Source organism: Vanessa cardui, chromosome 9 (assembly GCF_905220365.1).
Source record: "Vanessa cardui chromosome 9, ilVanCard2.1, whole genome shotgun sequence".
In the NCBI taxonomy this organism is placed as follows: Eukaryota; Metazoa; Arthropoda; class Insecta; order Lepidoptera; family Nymphalidae; genus Vanessa; species Vanessa cardui.
This window is the reverse complement of record NC_061131.1, coordinates 5,762,319-5,777,472: the sequence shown is the minus strand read 5'-3', so window position 1 is coordinate 5,777,472 and position 15,154 is coordinate 5,762,319. Positions and strand designations below refer to the sequence as shown.

At 31.8% G+C, this 15,154-nt stretch overlaps 1 protein-coding gene across 1 annotated transcript; it reads left to right on the top strand.

Annotated features, from left to right (window-relative positions):
• Window positions 1–12,101, top strand: LOC124532494 (arylsulfatase B-like). Its single transcript, XM_047107403.1, has 8 exons — window positions 1–222; window positions 4,198–4,288; window positions 4,965–5,124; window positions 7,051–7,277; window positions 8,209–8,317; window positions 10,298–10,450; window positions 10,838–11,506; window positions 11,664–12,101. The coding sequence occupies exons 1-8, from the start codon at window positions 197–199 to the stop codon at window positions 12,041–12,043; spliced, it is 1,815 nt and encodes a 604-aa protein (XP_046963359.1). The 5' UTR covers window positions 1–196; the 3' UTR covers window positions 12,044–12,101.
• Window positions 12,102–15,154: the final 3,053 nt, after the last annotated feature.

The following is a 15,154-nucleotide window of genomic DNA, read 5'->3' as shown; positions in this document are numbered from 1 at the left end:
GTCCTTTATGAACAACCTTCACGACTTCAGTACTGTATCTGCTATAGGTTTGTGTGGGCCGGTTCTCTGTAATACAATCAAGTAAACTATCTTTCGATTTTTTTAAATAAGTTTAAGTCGAATTGTATGTGTCATGTACTGTATTGTTTAGGGGTTTGAGATTATATTGTTTTGTTTCTTGTTTTTGTGTTGAAAGATGATTACGGCGAGGGAATTGATTTGGTAAGTTTTTTTTTGTATATCGCCGTTACATTTAAGCTCATAATTTTAATAAAATTATATAATGTTGTTAAGTAAATTACATAATTTTTTTAATATAGTTTGAATACAGTGTTATAGAAAAAAAATATTTATTTTTGACAAGACTAATTTATATGCCATTATTTTTTATTTATTTTTTAATTGCAAAAGTGGCATTGTTGCAAAAACTTTATATTTTAAGTATGTGTGTAATGAAGTAATATTATTAGGATATTGGGAAGTTCATTTTTAAGGTAGAAATGTTTACTATGCTTATTCAACTTGCCGGGACTCGGTTGTATCATCTTTTAACTTTTTTATTTATATTTGATTGTATACAAATATTTAAAATATTACTATTTTTAGCATCATCAAAGTATCAATCTGGAGCGACTTAATATATTGAACTAATTTAATGATTAATTAAAGATAGTTTTTTATTCAAATGATCATGTAAGTTACTTTCATCGTAACATTAGTATCCGAATAATCGGCCGAACTATACTAGGCTTTTGCGCAAAACAAAAAATTAGTTGGCAAAAAAAAAAAAATTGACGTAATATTTTCTTGACTGCCATTTTCCACTATAGACTATTGACTCAGAAGTTACGTAATTAAAATTTAATTCCAATTTTGTGTTATACCAGCGTAATATATGAATGAACAATGGAAGAACATTGTTAAATCTGACTGACTTTGAAGACTGTGATTAATGCTCGCGCCATGTAATTGCTTTGTATCAGTATAGATGACCAACTCATATGAGTAGGTATTGTCCGTTCTGTATAACTGCGTTTACTAATAGTATAGGTACAGACACTGCATGTAGGTACATCAAAAATTTAAGACTCGAAGTAGATGAGTAATGTAATATTAAATTTATTTAGTAATTGAATATTTTATGTCATAATATTATGCTTTGAGATCATGTTGTCGTGATTGTAACAGCCTGTGTATTTCCCACTGCTGGGATAAGGCCTCCTCTTCTATTAAGGAGAGGCTTTGGAACATGTTCCATCACGCTGTTCCAATGCGGGTTGGTGGAGTGCACATGTGGCAGAATTTGATGAAATTAGAAACATGCAGGTTTCCTCACGGTGTTTTCCTTCACCGCCGAACACGAGATGAATTATAAACACAAATTAAGCACATATATATAGTGGTGCTTGCCTGGGTTTGAACCCGCAATCATCGGTTAAGATGCACGCGTTCTAACCACTGGGCCATCTCAGCTCAATCGTCGTGATTGTCGTGATTGTATCAATAAAAAAAAAGAAGAAATTCCGACGAATATCTATTATCTATCTATTGTAATAATAAAATGGACGATGATGTTTTGTTTTTACGTAATTAATACATAAAACAAATTTAGCGGTTAAATCAGTAATTTTCAGGAAACTGTGATATTATTATTTTTTATTATCTGTGATGTTTATTAGCGTGATATAATTGCGGTAATCCAATTTGAATGTTATTATATAGAAATGAAGTATTGCATTTAAAGCTTATTTAAATAATTAATTTAGTATGTATTTGTCATTATTATGTTGTTAACTGCTGAGGTTTCCGTATTTTTGCTCTAAATATACATTCTGAATCGTTGTTGGTTTATATTTCATTACATATTGTTGATTGACATTTTTAGTCTTGTCACCTTTTTTAAAAACTTTTCAAACGAAAGTATATTTTGGTTTGGTTTTGTAATTGGTAAGTGGATTGGCGAATGGTTTTATTCTTTAAAATTTGCTGTTTCTAATGTTAAGCGATTCTCACTACTCTTACTAGTCTCACTACTTCTAGACTTTGGCGAATATCTAAAGAGTGGTTGGTACCTATCTAGACAGGCTTGCACAAAGCCCAACCAATTTTAATGCAAATTATTTACAGAATTCACATCAGGGTTTTAGTTAGGCTATCACTTAATTATTAGAGAGTTTCTCGTTGTTCCAATCGAACACAGAACGCAATTGCACGTAGTACCTTTTAACTCATCTATATTATGAACGACTTATTCTGCTTAAATGTTCAAAGTACCTGTCTGTATACATGTGTTAGAATTACTTGCTGGTACTGCTTTGTCCAAGCCCGCCTGGGTAGGTACCATCCACTCATCAGATATTTTACCGCTAAACAACATTACGCAGTATTGTTGTGTTCCCGTTTGAAGGGTGAGTGAGCCAGTGTAGCCAGTACAAGCACAAGGGACATACCATCTTACTTTTCAAGGTCGGTGGCGCATTGACGATGTAAGCATTTTCTTACAGCGTCATTGCCTATGGGTGATGGTGACCACTTACCACCAGGTGGCCCATATGTGCTCGTCCGCCAACCTATTCCATAAAAAAAAATGTTATCCAGCACAATCTGGTTACCTCACAATATATTTCTCATCACCGACATAAAATACACGTAGTAAATCAAAGATGTGATTTTTTTTTTTAAATTTATATTAAAAAGAATAGTGGCAACGCCCCAAATTAAAACCTAAAATGGTTAGTAATTAGAATCTCTAATTTCGGATCATTATTACGTTGAACTTATTAATACAGCATAACAAATTAGCCGAATAAAAATTTACTAACAAATTTTAGCTTAGTTATTAACGATGCATCACAATGAATACGATATAATTTACAGAAAGTTAATCCTAGAATGGAAGCATATAATACGAAAAATATCACATATGTTTGACGCTCAGACATATGTGTGTAGTGAACACATACATATGTACGCAAAAACACACATGTATAATATGAGAGTTAAATATAAAACTAAACTCTTCCGGTTTTATCAGAGCTCAAAAGAACAATATTAAATAAATAAAAAAATTGGAAAAAAACGTGAATAGTTTAGTAATCAGGACTAAGCAATTTCGTCTTTTGTTTTATCTATTTTATTTTAATTGTCATATTTTTAGCTCTGCATACATGCTCTCCGTGCTTTGGTGTATCTTATCTATCATTTTTAGATATTTTTATATAGTTTTTATTGTGCCTTTATGTTTTTATTACCAGCCAGCATCACAATTAAAGTTTTAGTACCTTTTTTTGTTCGAGATATGGTATTCATATGCAATATAATTCGATTTTTTATTGTTTCGAAATGTTTCCTTGAAGTGGTGTTATTTGTTTTGCATTTTCATGCATTTTGGATTCCTTGGCTAACTAAAGAGCCAGCCATATTATTAGTATTAGTAATCATTGAATCACACACAATTCTACACTACAATACATTTTCTGTTTTTCTGGTAGTTTCAGGACTGAATGCCGTTAAACACATCTTTATCTATTTCATATAAGTTTTCAAGGCGAACAAAAGTATACAGCTTAGAAGGAAACTACTTTGTTCGTAAATTTTATCAAATAATGTATTTCTAAGTGTACTTATGTATATCATAAACAAATATTTATTTGATTCTTTATTTCATTGTTATTTATTTACTAGACACTGTTTCCTTATTAGTGCTGCTTCATGTTGTGCGAGAAAAAAAATAGACTAGTATCTATAAAATATTTTATGAAAATCATAAAGTAAAGTAACAGCCTGTAAATTTCCCGCTGCTGGGATAAGGCCTCCTCTTCCATTAAGGAGAGGGCTTGGAACATATTTCACCACGCTGTTCCAATGCTGGTTGTTGGAATGCACATGTGGCAGAATTTCGAGGAAATTAGACACATGCAGGTTTCTTCACGATGTTTTCCTTCACCGCCGAGCACGAGAAAATCATATTCAATTATTATTATTTTTTTATTATTAATTATATCTACTAGTCGCACCTACATTACACTGGGAATGGTGATGGTTCATATCAATTACGAGAAGTAAAATATTTTATGAAAAATACTGCAATGTCTGTCCGTACGTATTATTAAGACTTATTTATGATTGAAGATGTGTTTGGGTTATTTAATGATGATGGTTTTTTATATCGAATATCTATCAATAATATCTTTCCAGGTTAAGATGGTTGCCGTTTCTCTGCGTTTTGTGCGGAAGTGTAGACTCAAGCAAACGTCCTAATATCTTGTTCATCATGGTAGATGATATGGTATGTCATTTTTTGTTCTACATTTTCTTTACCTTGAAATAGAATTTTAAAAAAGTCATATAAGTCTTGTTCTTTATTTGAAGATAGGTAATTATATTTACGGAAATGTCACAACTTTATCTCCAGTAGTTATTCGATGTAACGTAAGACGTTACGCCAAACAAAGTTTTATTTGAATGAATGAGAGATACGAGGTTCCGTCGGTAACTTATTTTGACCCAGATTGAGCTGTTTTTGCGTGTTGATACTTTGCCTAGAGATACAATGTTATTGAGGAATACACGCGAACGATACTACGACACCTTTTGTTGCACAAAAAGTCTTAACATTTATGCTGTTATTTATTTATTTTTACCAAGACCACTATTTTTTTATAGATGGCTCTTTAATGTTGTTAGTATATATTGTATAGATAATATGAATTAATTTTTCATTTATTTTGAGAAATGATGATATTTGCATGCATATATAATTGTAATTAACTAACATACTTGTTTTTAAATGTTGAAAAAGACTAACTGTTTGTCTTGTCGGTTCTTCTTGGTAGAATCTACTTTCCGAACCGGTGGTAGCTTCACTTAGTACAGATGTTAAATGACAATTCAAAAGTGCTTGTAAAAGCCTACTTGAATAAAGTATATTTTGATTTCGTTTTAAATCTATTATTTTTGTTCAGGGTTGGAACGACGTATCGTATCATGGATCGGATCAGATTATAACGCCAAATCTTGACACTTTGGCAACGCAGAGCGTCATCCTACAACAATATTACAGCGAAGCGATTTGCACGCCAGCTCGTACGGCGCTCTTGACCGGAAAATATCCAATGAGATTAGGTTGGTGTTAAATAATTTACTTCTGACAATATCAGGTTATTACAGGATAGTAATTATTAGACTTACTTTTTTTTTAAGTCTCGTAATTGGATATTATTATTATTAAATGACGATTTCATACATTTACGTCAATACATTAAAAAATATACATATAACAACGACCTCCGTACTCGACTAGTGTATACACCAGTTTCCTTGGGTACGCCACTCCGAGGTCCTGGGTTCGATTCCGAACGTACTTTTCGTTAGTTTTCTATGTTGTCTTGGGTTTGGGTGTTTGTGGTACCGTCGTTAATTCAGATTATCCATAACACAAGTGCTCTAGGTGGCTAGAGCACTTGTGTTATGATCCCAATGATCCCATGATATGATCCCAATGTAAGTAGTTACATTGGGATCATATCATGTGATGTCTCCAATATTTATTTATACATATTATGTATTTGAAAGTATCAATCGTTGCCTTAAATGTACTCAGCTTTATCGCCTAGAAAGGGTTTGAAATAAGTAAATTGCAATATAAGTGTCCACCGTCGATATTGTATCGTAACTTAAGTTGTATCGTACCTTAATACAATTAGATCTTACAACACTCTTTCGTTCCGTACTTCACGCATACCACGAGATGGAGTTTAGATCATTTGTGGTTTTGTAACAGCCTATTATGTCGAAACTTAGATTAAAACTGTCGAATAAGAAGAAATAAATGTTCTGTGTTCTATAGTTAAATGTAAATGTATGAGTATATCATTATATTGGTATAGAATTAAACTAAATTAAATTTAAAAAAATGTATATTAATTATGTATCCATTAATTTTTTTGTATACCTTTGAAACAGCATTATATTTGGAATTAATATCAATTATCTATTAAGTTATATATTATGTTAGCGTTTTTTTCGGTTTTTTTTCGATTAGAAAAGTGCGACAGTAACTAACGGCTGTATATCAAGTATAATTTTAAGTATCTCGTTTTTCTTGGGATAGCTTTTAGAATGCTAATATCAACCAAGATAAGGTTTTTCTATCAAGATTTTTTTTAATAAGAAGCCGAAGCTGATAGTCGAGTTTATTATATTAAGAAATTTATCATATACTAGTTTAGCCCGAGGCTTCGTTCGCGTTTTAGGGGTTTGGTTGTCATGTGTTAGACAAAAAAAGTAGTATGTCCTTTCTTGGAGTCCAAGTTGAGTTTAAGTTACTTTCACATTTATAGTATTAGTACAGTATTAGTATAGTATTCTGATGTTTATCATTTATGCGAGTACTGAGTACTATAGAGAAGAATTCATTATAACACTTATATGCGAAATTTTTATTTAACGGCATCTCAAATAGTTGAAATGGACTTAAAAATTTAAGTGACGTTTCAGTATTCGGCCGTTAGTCAGATCCTATGTAAATGAAAATACAACGTCATTGTATTCAGTTAACTATAATCATGGTATAATTTCTGAGAAACGCAATGTTTATAATTGCACAATATTTTTTATTATAAGTACAATAATTATTCATACTTGAGAATAATCATTACGTACTACCTGTTCCCAGTGACTCTTCGTACTGTATTTCGTAATTTGGGCTATATAGACATCAAAGTTGACTTTATTACGGTTGGTTCAGTGGTATATTGAGTTGATAACAAACAAACATTCAAGTTATTTTATAGTCTATGCATATAATAAAATTGAAGTGTCTGTTTGTAATATACATACATATTTTTTTTTACTCAATGCATATTTATGTATACATGGTGCATATATCATAATAACAATTTTTGACCGTCTGTCTGTTTATTCTGGCTAGTCTCTGGAACGGCTGGACCGATTTTGGACTTTCACTGGCAGATAACTGATATAATAAGGAGTACACAGGCACATCTAGTATATTAATATAGATTAACAGGCTAATACATTGTTTTTCAGGCATGCACGGTATGCCACTCTTTAACTCCGAAGACCGCGGTATACCGATAAATGAGCAATTATTTCCGGAGTATTTGAAGAAATTGGGATATAGCACGCATTTGGTTGGCAAGTGGCATGTTGGTATGTCTAGACGACAGTTCCTGCCCCTGTCGAGGGGATACGATACTCATTACGGTACGAGAGGCGGATTCGTGGACTACTACACGCACCATAAGGTCGAGGCGGTAAGCGTTGCGACAGGAGTTTGTTAACACCGTAAATAATGACCACTTCATTTAAAAACGGTCCAATTTCCAAGTCCAACAAAAAATTTATGTATTTCTATTATAATTCACACGGAGCTACATAAAGCTAAGTGGGAGGGGTTTGATAATACAATAAATAGTGAACACTTCATTAAAAACGGTCCAATTTACAAAATTATTTCTGTTATAATTTATACGGAAGTACATAAGTTAACGACGGTATACCAATTACAGTTTTTCAACAAATTACCGACTGTCATAGTGATCATTGATTTCATAGGATTATATAAATTGTTGTTCAACTTAAAAAATATTTCCATCGATGTATTGGTATAATATTATTTATTTTATACAGTACATAAATATTTTCTAACTACATACACATTCAAAATATTACAGGCAATTGTATTATATTATATATAGAAGCAAACATATAGGTAATTTATCGCCCCGTAAAATTAAATAGTTTGAAGGCGATAAAAAAATAGCCTATCTATATCTTATATCAACACGCAGATGAACAAAGTTGCCTATCGTTACTATTTATAAAAATGAAACTTAAGTTTTACAAAAATGAATTTCTAAATATCACCAGAAATATTGTAATATTGTTCAAATCAAGTAGTGTATTTCCTTCGATTTTATATCTATTATATATCTATTTCTCTATTTATATCTTATAAATAATCTAAAAAACAAACAATAATGTAATAATTTATTTAAAAAATCACGATTCAAGTATTTATTTATTCAACAAATACCAAGATCAAATTTAAAAAGAAGTATTAATTTTTTTCAAATTAAATTAAATTTGATCATTAAAATACTTTTTTACGGGTCTTAAAACATGTATTGCAGAATACTTTAAGTTCTATAACTATACAGAATAATAATAAATAAAACATTTCAGTGGCCAAACGGGAGACAATTTTTCGGTCTCGATTTCTTTGACAACGATATCCCACAAAATGAAGAAGATCGATACATTGTAGATGCACTGACGGAGAGGGCTATTAAAAGTAAGTACTCTCATATAACTCGCTATTGCAACAAAAATGAATGAACATAAAAGATCACAAACTGTTGCAACGGTTTTTTTGTTTTGTTAATAAAGACGTATGTGTGTGTGAGTGAGTGGTTTTGTTGTGTGTGAGTTTTATGCAATTTATTAATCAAATGTCACGCATGAGGTTTTATTAAAGTCGAAACCAGCCAGCAAAGTTATAATGTGTGAGATCGACAGTAGTATTGTTGTCGACCACTTGACAACCACGCACCGTGTATAAAACGGTTAGGTATATACTTTGTATCGTCAAAATCAAACGTCATATTGGTAGAATGTTTTGCGCATAGTTCTTAAGGAACATATTCAATTAATTAATAATGATAGTTAATCAGATGTTCATTATGCGAATAAGTATCAGATAAATAGTTACTTCACTTGAAATTATCTTTTATTTTAAAGTCGATAATATACGCAAATAGGTACATTCGTTTTACTCGATATCATCAGTTACTCTACCGCCAAACAACAGTACTCAGTATTGTTGTGTTCCGGTTTGAAGGGTGAGTGAGCCAGTGTAACTACAGGCACAAGGGACATCTTAGTTCCCAAGGTTAGTGGCGCATTGACGATTTAAGGAATAGTGAATATTTCTTACAGCGTCATTGTCTATGGGTAATGGTGACCACTTACCATCAGCTGGCCCATATGCTCGTCCGCTAAACTATACCATAAAAAAAAGAAAAGGTTCGTCATTCGATAATCTGATTTATCAATCGAGAGTGACATAATATTGCGTCGCAATGATTTGATGCTTAGATTCAAAAGGTGCTAAGAGTTTAAGACTTGATAAAGGAATGAATTTCAAAACTGACGAAGGTTGTCTTACGCTAACTAAACAATAATCTAAGGAACCAAATATAATTGACATAGAAGACAACTCTGCCAAAATTTTATATCCGAATTTCTATACAAATGGTAGTTTAAAAACAAATGCTTGTTGTATAAAGCGTCTATATTGCTTTTGATCGATTGTTCTGAACGTAACGTGTGTTCATTACATATGCTGTTAGATAGGAACAAACCGCAATAGAGTTACAGTCGATTTTTTTGTAAACTGATACAATCTACTTTTTCACTTTTACTGTGACGAAATAATCGACACATTTGGGTTACTTGTTTATATACGCGTATTTAAATGATTAAACTTGATCTGCAGATACAGGTACAGCTTTATTATTAACTAGTGACCCGACACGGCATTGCACGTGCAATGTTAGTATTAAATATAGTACAAATTGACTAAATTATCAGTGTTTCTTTACTATATTTGCCACGTATTATATACAAAATCCTAGCTCTCGAATCACTATGTATCACAAAAATTTCAAAATCCTTTGCGTAATTCTAATATACAATAACCTTTTTTTCAAATCTCCCTATCTATTAACAAAAAATGCTTCAAAATCCGTTGAGTTATTCTAAAGATCTAAACATACATAGGGACAGACAGCGATAAGCGAGTTTGTTTTATACTATGTAATGATATGAAAATTGTGATGACAAAATAAATAATTATATACATACACATATAAGTATTATAGTCATTGAATTAAATTAGTTATAGCTCTCTAACTCAAGTCTAAATTGTCTCTCTTAAAATATGATAAAGAGTCAAAATGTACGAATTGACCTTTATGAAATTAAAATTGATATCGTAAGTATGAACTGGTTGCCAGTTCCGGTTCGGGTGTTTGATCCGTGACCTGTACATTCGTGTCTATTTTGAGTTACTAATATTTATCAGCATTAGAATGTATATTAAATTGATAACATTTTCGGTATGATCTAATAAATAAAATCTGCGGTGTTAACAGTATCAGTATTATAATCTCCAATATCCATACGAGTTATAAAATTGTTTGCATACAAAAACGAAAAATATTTTCTAACAGATATACTTGTTTGCAATTATAATATAGGAATTATTTTTTAGTTATTCAAAATCACAACGAATCTCGTCCACTGTTTCTCCATTTGGCTCATACGGCACCACATGCGGGTAACGAAGGCGGCCTCTTACAGCCTCCGCTCTTCAGTCCCGTCAGGAATCGCCATATCGCCCACTCTGACAGACGCTTATACGCAGGTATGTACCTAGGTGACGTAAAAACAATAGGCAAACAAATAATGAAGTTCACCATCACCTTTCGAGAATATAAGTACAAACCACCAACATAATTTACATGGTTAATGTGAAGTATATAAATGTTACTTTACTTACATTTGTTTTTAATGTGATACAAATGAAAATCATTATCTGTAACTGTGCATAATCGACGTAAAATTTGCTTTAGTATTTTAAAATTCTGTAATTACTATAACATTTTTGATGGATTCTACAATGCATAACTTAACATATTTTTTTCAAATACTTTATTCATTTTATGAAAACCACTTCGTTATCAAATTGTGCATGAAGGCTAATTGTATTGTGTTGCAAATAAGCATGTAATATGTATTTTTATTTTTGCAGAGATGGTGACATATTTAGATGCAAATATAGGGAAAGTCGTAAGAGCTCTAGCAAATAAAGGAATTTTACAAGATACTATTATTGTATTTGTATCAGATAACGGAGCACCGACAGTTGGCCAGTTTAATAATTGGGGAGTAAACTTACCGTTTCGAGGAAAAAAACAAACTCCCTGGGAAGGAGCAGTTAGAGTACCGGCATTTATATGGCATTCGTCATTTAAGCCTAAAGTTTGGGATGGCATTATGCATGTGACTGATTGGATGCCAACTCTATTAGCAGCGGCTGGTGGTGAAATAGGAACTGAAATAGACGGAGTAAATCAATGGAATTCCATATGTAGAGATGGAGAATCGAGGAGAAAAGAGGTTCTGATAGCTCTCGAGGATAGTGCTTCAAATGTGTACGCAGCCTATCGAGCTGGTGATTATAAAATCATCGTAGGCAATGTATCTGGCTTGAATAACGGTTACTATGGATCAGATTTTTTGAGGTTAAAGGAATCTCCACCAGACTATTTTCCATCTCTTAGGTCTTCTGATGTTGCTAAAGTATTCGAAAAGTTTGGGTTACAACTAGATTATGACATGGTATTGGCTATGCGGAAAGCGAGTGTTGTCCGCCAATTGGACGGAGTAAGAGATCTCATTCCTTGCGAGCCGACACCGAGTAAGTCTTATTTAATTATTGCTAATTAAAAATGTTTTAGTTATAAGAGTTTATCGTTGAGTTAGTAATGAAATAATGCCAATAAAATCTAAAGATGATTTGTCAAGGTTATTCAGAATTTCCAAAACATTTTGAACAATAAAAATTTTTGTTTTAGCTCGTGGTTGCTTGTACAATGTTCGACAAGATCCATCTGAGAGTCATGATCTTTGGTCGCGTGGGACAAAAATAGCCGCGTTGCTTACAAGCAGATTGCGGGCATTATGGTCAATGCAACAGAGAAGAGGACCAATCGCCTTGGATGCTAGAGCTGATCCAGCAAGCTTCGATTACATATGGGTTCCTTGGCTCAATGACACTATGCCCAGTGATACTAACAGCAATATAACATCGAACAATATTGTATCAGGTGCTTTAGAAAATACCTATCTAGTGAACAAAAGTGACTTCGATAACAGGACAGTGGCGTCAGTTGTCGGATGTGATCGTGCGACAGGTTTCAGAAATTTACTATGTTTACTAAAAACTGTTATCTAGTTTTAATTTGTTGTTGTAAATACTGTTGTTTTAGAAATATACTTTGTTTTTGTTGAAATATGTTAAATCATTGTTTCTAGTAACAATTCCTTTTATTTTGATGTTTATAAGATTTCATCATTAAAATTGTAAAAATTAAGCGATTTAATTACTTAAAATTTTGTATTGTTAAAACATTGTATTCCAGTTTTGAAACAAATGTGCGAAACTTTAAATTACAAAACTTTAGTACAAGCTATGAATACTTTGAATGATTCTTGAAGTATACAAAAGTTAAAACTTATTCAAGCTAACAAATACATATTTTAATACAACATTTAAAACCTTACATAACTTTAATAAACGACAATTATTATATTCACATTTATGTCAAACGTACCATCGCGACTTCATTGTCTTGGACAAAAGTCATAGATACATTAAGCTATCCAAATTTGGTTGAGCCCTAGGAGGCAAATGGCGTTTGGTTTGAATGGCGTTATCACCTTCAATTAGGAGCTCGAATGATAAAATGACTTAAACGACATAACATAACATTCAGGGTCTATTTATACAATCTCAACTTAGCTTTCATCTAGAACGTTAAAATATCAATAACTTTCACGATTTGATAATCAAGTTCATCTACAACTAAGTCTGTTTTAAATGGACCTTTAAATAATTTTCTTTAATAAATTTGCCTTATAAATTGTAACATTGGCGAAAGTTTGTATATACGGATGTCTGTTAATCTTTCACTCAAAAACCTACTGAATGGATTTTTAAAAAACTATGCAATAGTTATAGAGTCATGATGGTGGTTAGAATGCGTGCATCTTAACCGATTGCGGGTTCAAACCCAGGCGAGCACCGCTGAATTTTCATGTGCTTAATTTGTGTTTATAATTCATCTCGTGCTCGGCGGCGAAGGAAAAAATCGTGAGGAAACCTGCATGTGTCTAATTTTATAAAACTTCTGTCACATGTGTATTCCACCAACCCGCATTGGAACAGGGTGGTGGAATATGTTCGAAACCTTTTCCTCAAAGGGAGAGGAGGCCTTATATATTCGCTTACAAACGCGAGTAAATCCACGATACATCCAAATCTAACATGATAAGGAACAGCCATCCGGCGATCATTTCAATGCCAAGGTTTTGTCTATGATAACAAATGTTGCTCTATATTTTTTTCAATTTAGCAATTGTGATTATGCAGTAAAGTAATAATTATCTACACATATAATAAAGTTAGAGCGTCTGTTTGTAATACTAAAATACACGGTACTTATACTAAATAACACTTTTCCAATTGTCTAACTGTCTGTTTGTTTGTTTCGGCTCATGTCTGGAACGGTTGTACCGATTTTGACCGAACTTTCACTGGGAGAAAGCTGATGTAATAAGGAGTAACTTTAGTCTAAAGTCTTCAACAATAACTTTTTTTTTAATTCTAAGGTCCGTGAAGTCGCAGGCACATCTAGTATAAACTAATATTATAAATGCGAAAGTATCCTTAACACCTTACAGTCAACTTCTAAAACGCGAGAGAAGTCGCAGCCATCAAGTAGCATTCGACAACAGACATAATCATTAATTTTACTTAAACCCCAAACGATTTATCGTGTAGACAAGTAATAATAATGTATCTTAGTACGCGCTACATAGGTATTGGTTTAAAAATATATATTTGAATATCAATTCATACTATAAAACAAAGTCGCTCCCAGCTGTCTGTCTGACCCTGTGTATGCTTAGATCTTTCAAAAGACGTCACTAATAAGGTTGAAGTTTTTTTTAATAAATATATCGATTCGAGATGAAAGTTTTAGTGTATAATACATTCATAATATACTAGAAAGACTGATAATTTTAAAGTCCTAATGTCGTATATCCACACTTTTTGCGTTAACATTGCAAACACTAAGTGAACCCCACGAGATTGATTAAATACTACTACACTTGTACCCTTTAAAAAAGTAAACAAAAAGGTCGGGGAAAGTATGTATCTCTCTCTCATTGATAACCCACAATGACCATTTTATATCGATTTAACCATTTCTTCCAAATCTTATTCAATTAAATGCCTTAAAGACGTTGTGCATTTAATATGGATCAATATCATCCAAAGTCACAGCGGGTTTTATTGTCTAATGACAAAAAAACTATCAACATTGTATATAAAGACATTTTGTAGTTTACTTAATATCGGTATTGCACCCGTGCGATTCCGGGGCGGGTCGATAGTTATATAAATTGACTTTGTTCTTGCATTTCCCTCAAAATAAAAATAAATAAAGATAAAGCGTGTTCGCAGTCTTCACGACACTGATCTTTAAACAAATGATTTTCAATAACTCGAAATACACTTATTGTTCATTTATTTTTAATCAAATTTATTTTTAAATAGTAATATGTAGTAGCATCAATTAAAAACGGAATATTAATAAAATAGATATAAGAATTGTTAAAGTTTTGATATTCTTAGTCCTTGGTATTAAACAAATTACTTTCGATGGGCAAACGATAAAGATTGAATTTAAAAATGATAAAAAGGAAAATGCCAAGACAAGAAAAAATCTTGGACATTTAAAAATATTCTTAACGTTTAATAAAGTACGTGAATTATATCCATGTTTCGACCCTTGCTCTATCAGAAAAGATGTTATACAATAATAATAACAGTGTTAGTTGGTATTTTATTAATAATTTTGATAAAATAATCATTTGTTATGAGATTTTTTTGTATATAAGCCAATAAGTGACTCATAATATGATCTCGAGCATAGTCACTAAAGAACTTTTTGGAAATTTTAACTTTAATTGTAAAAGAGATAACTGTACGAATTTTACGCGAATGAATTAAATCAGGACGGACAACTTCCCTTCTAAAACGGAATAACATAGTAGTCATAACATACGCAAACAAAATTGAGTTAGGACTGGATATTAGGTAAATACAGTAAGTACCAACAATATATTTGATGTAGGTATATTCTTCTTATATAATATTGACACCATCCAAGCAAAGACAGAATGTATTAAAAAAAATATATTTTTAATTTTCATTAAGTTTATTATATAAACTTAATGAAACTATTAAAGTTTGTACATGTTCAACATGGTAAAGAAA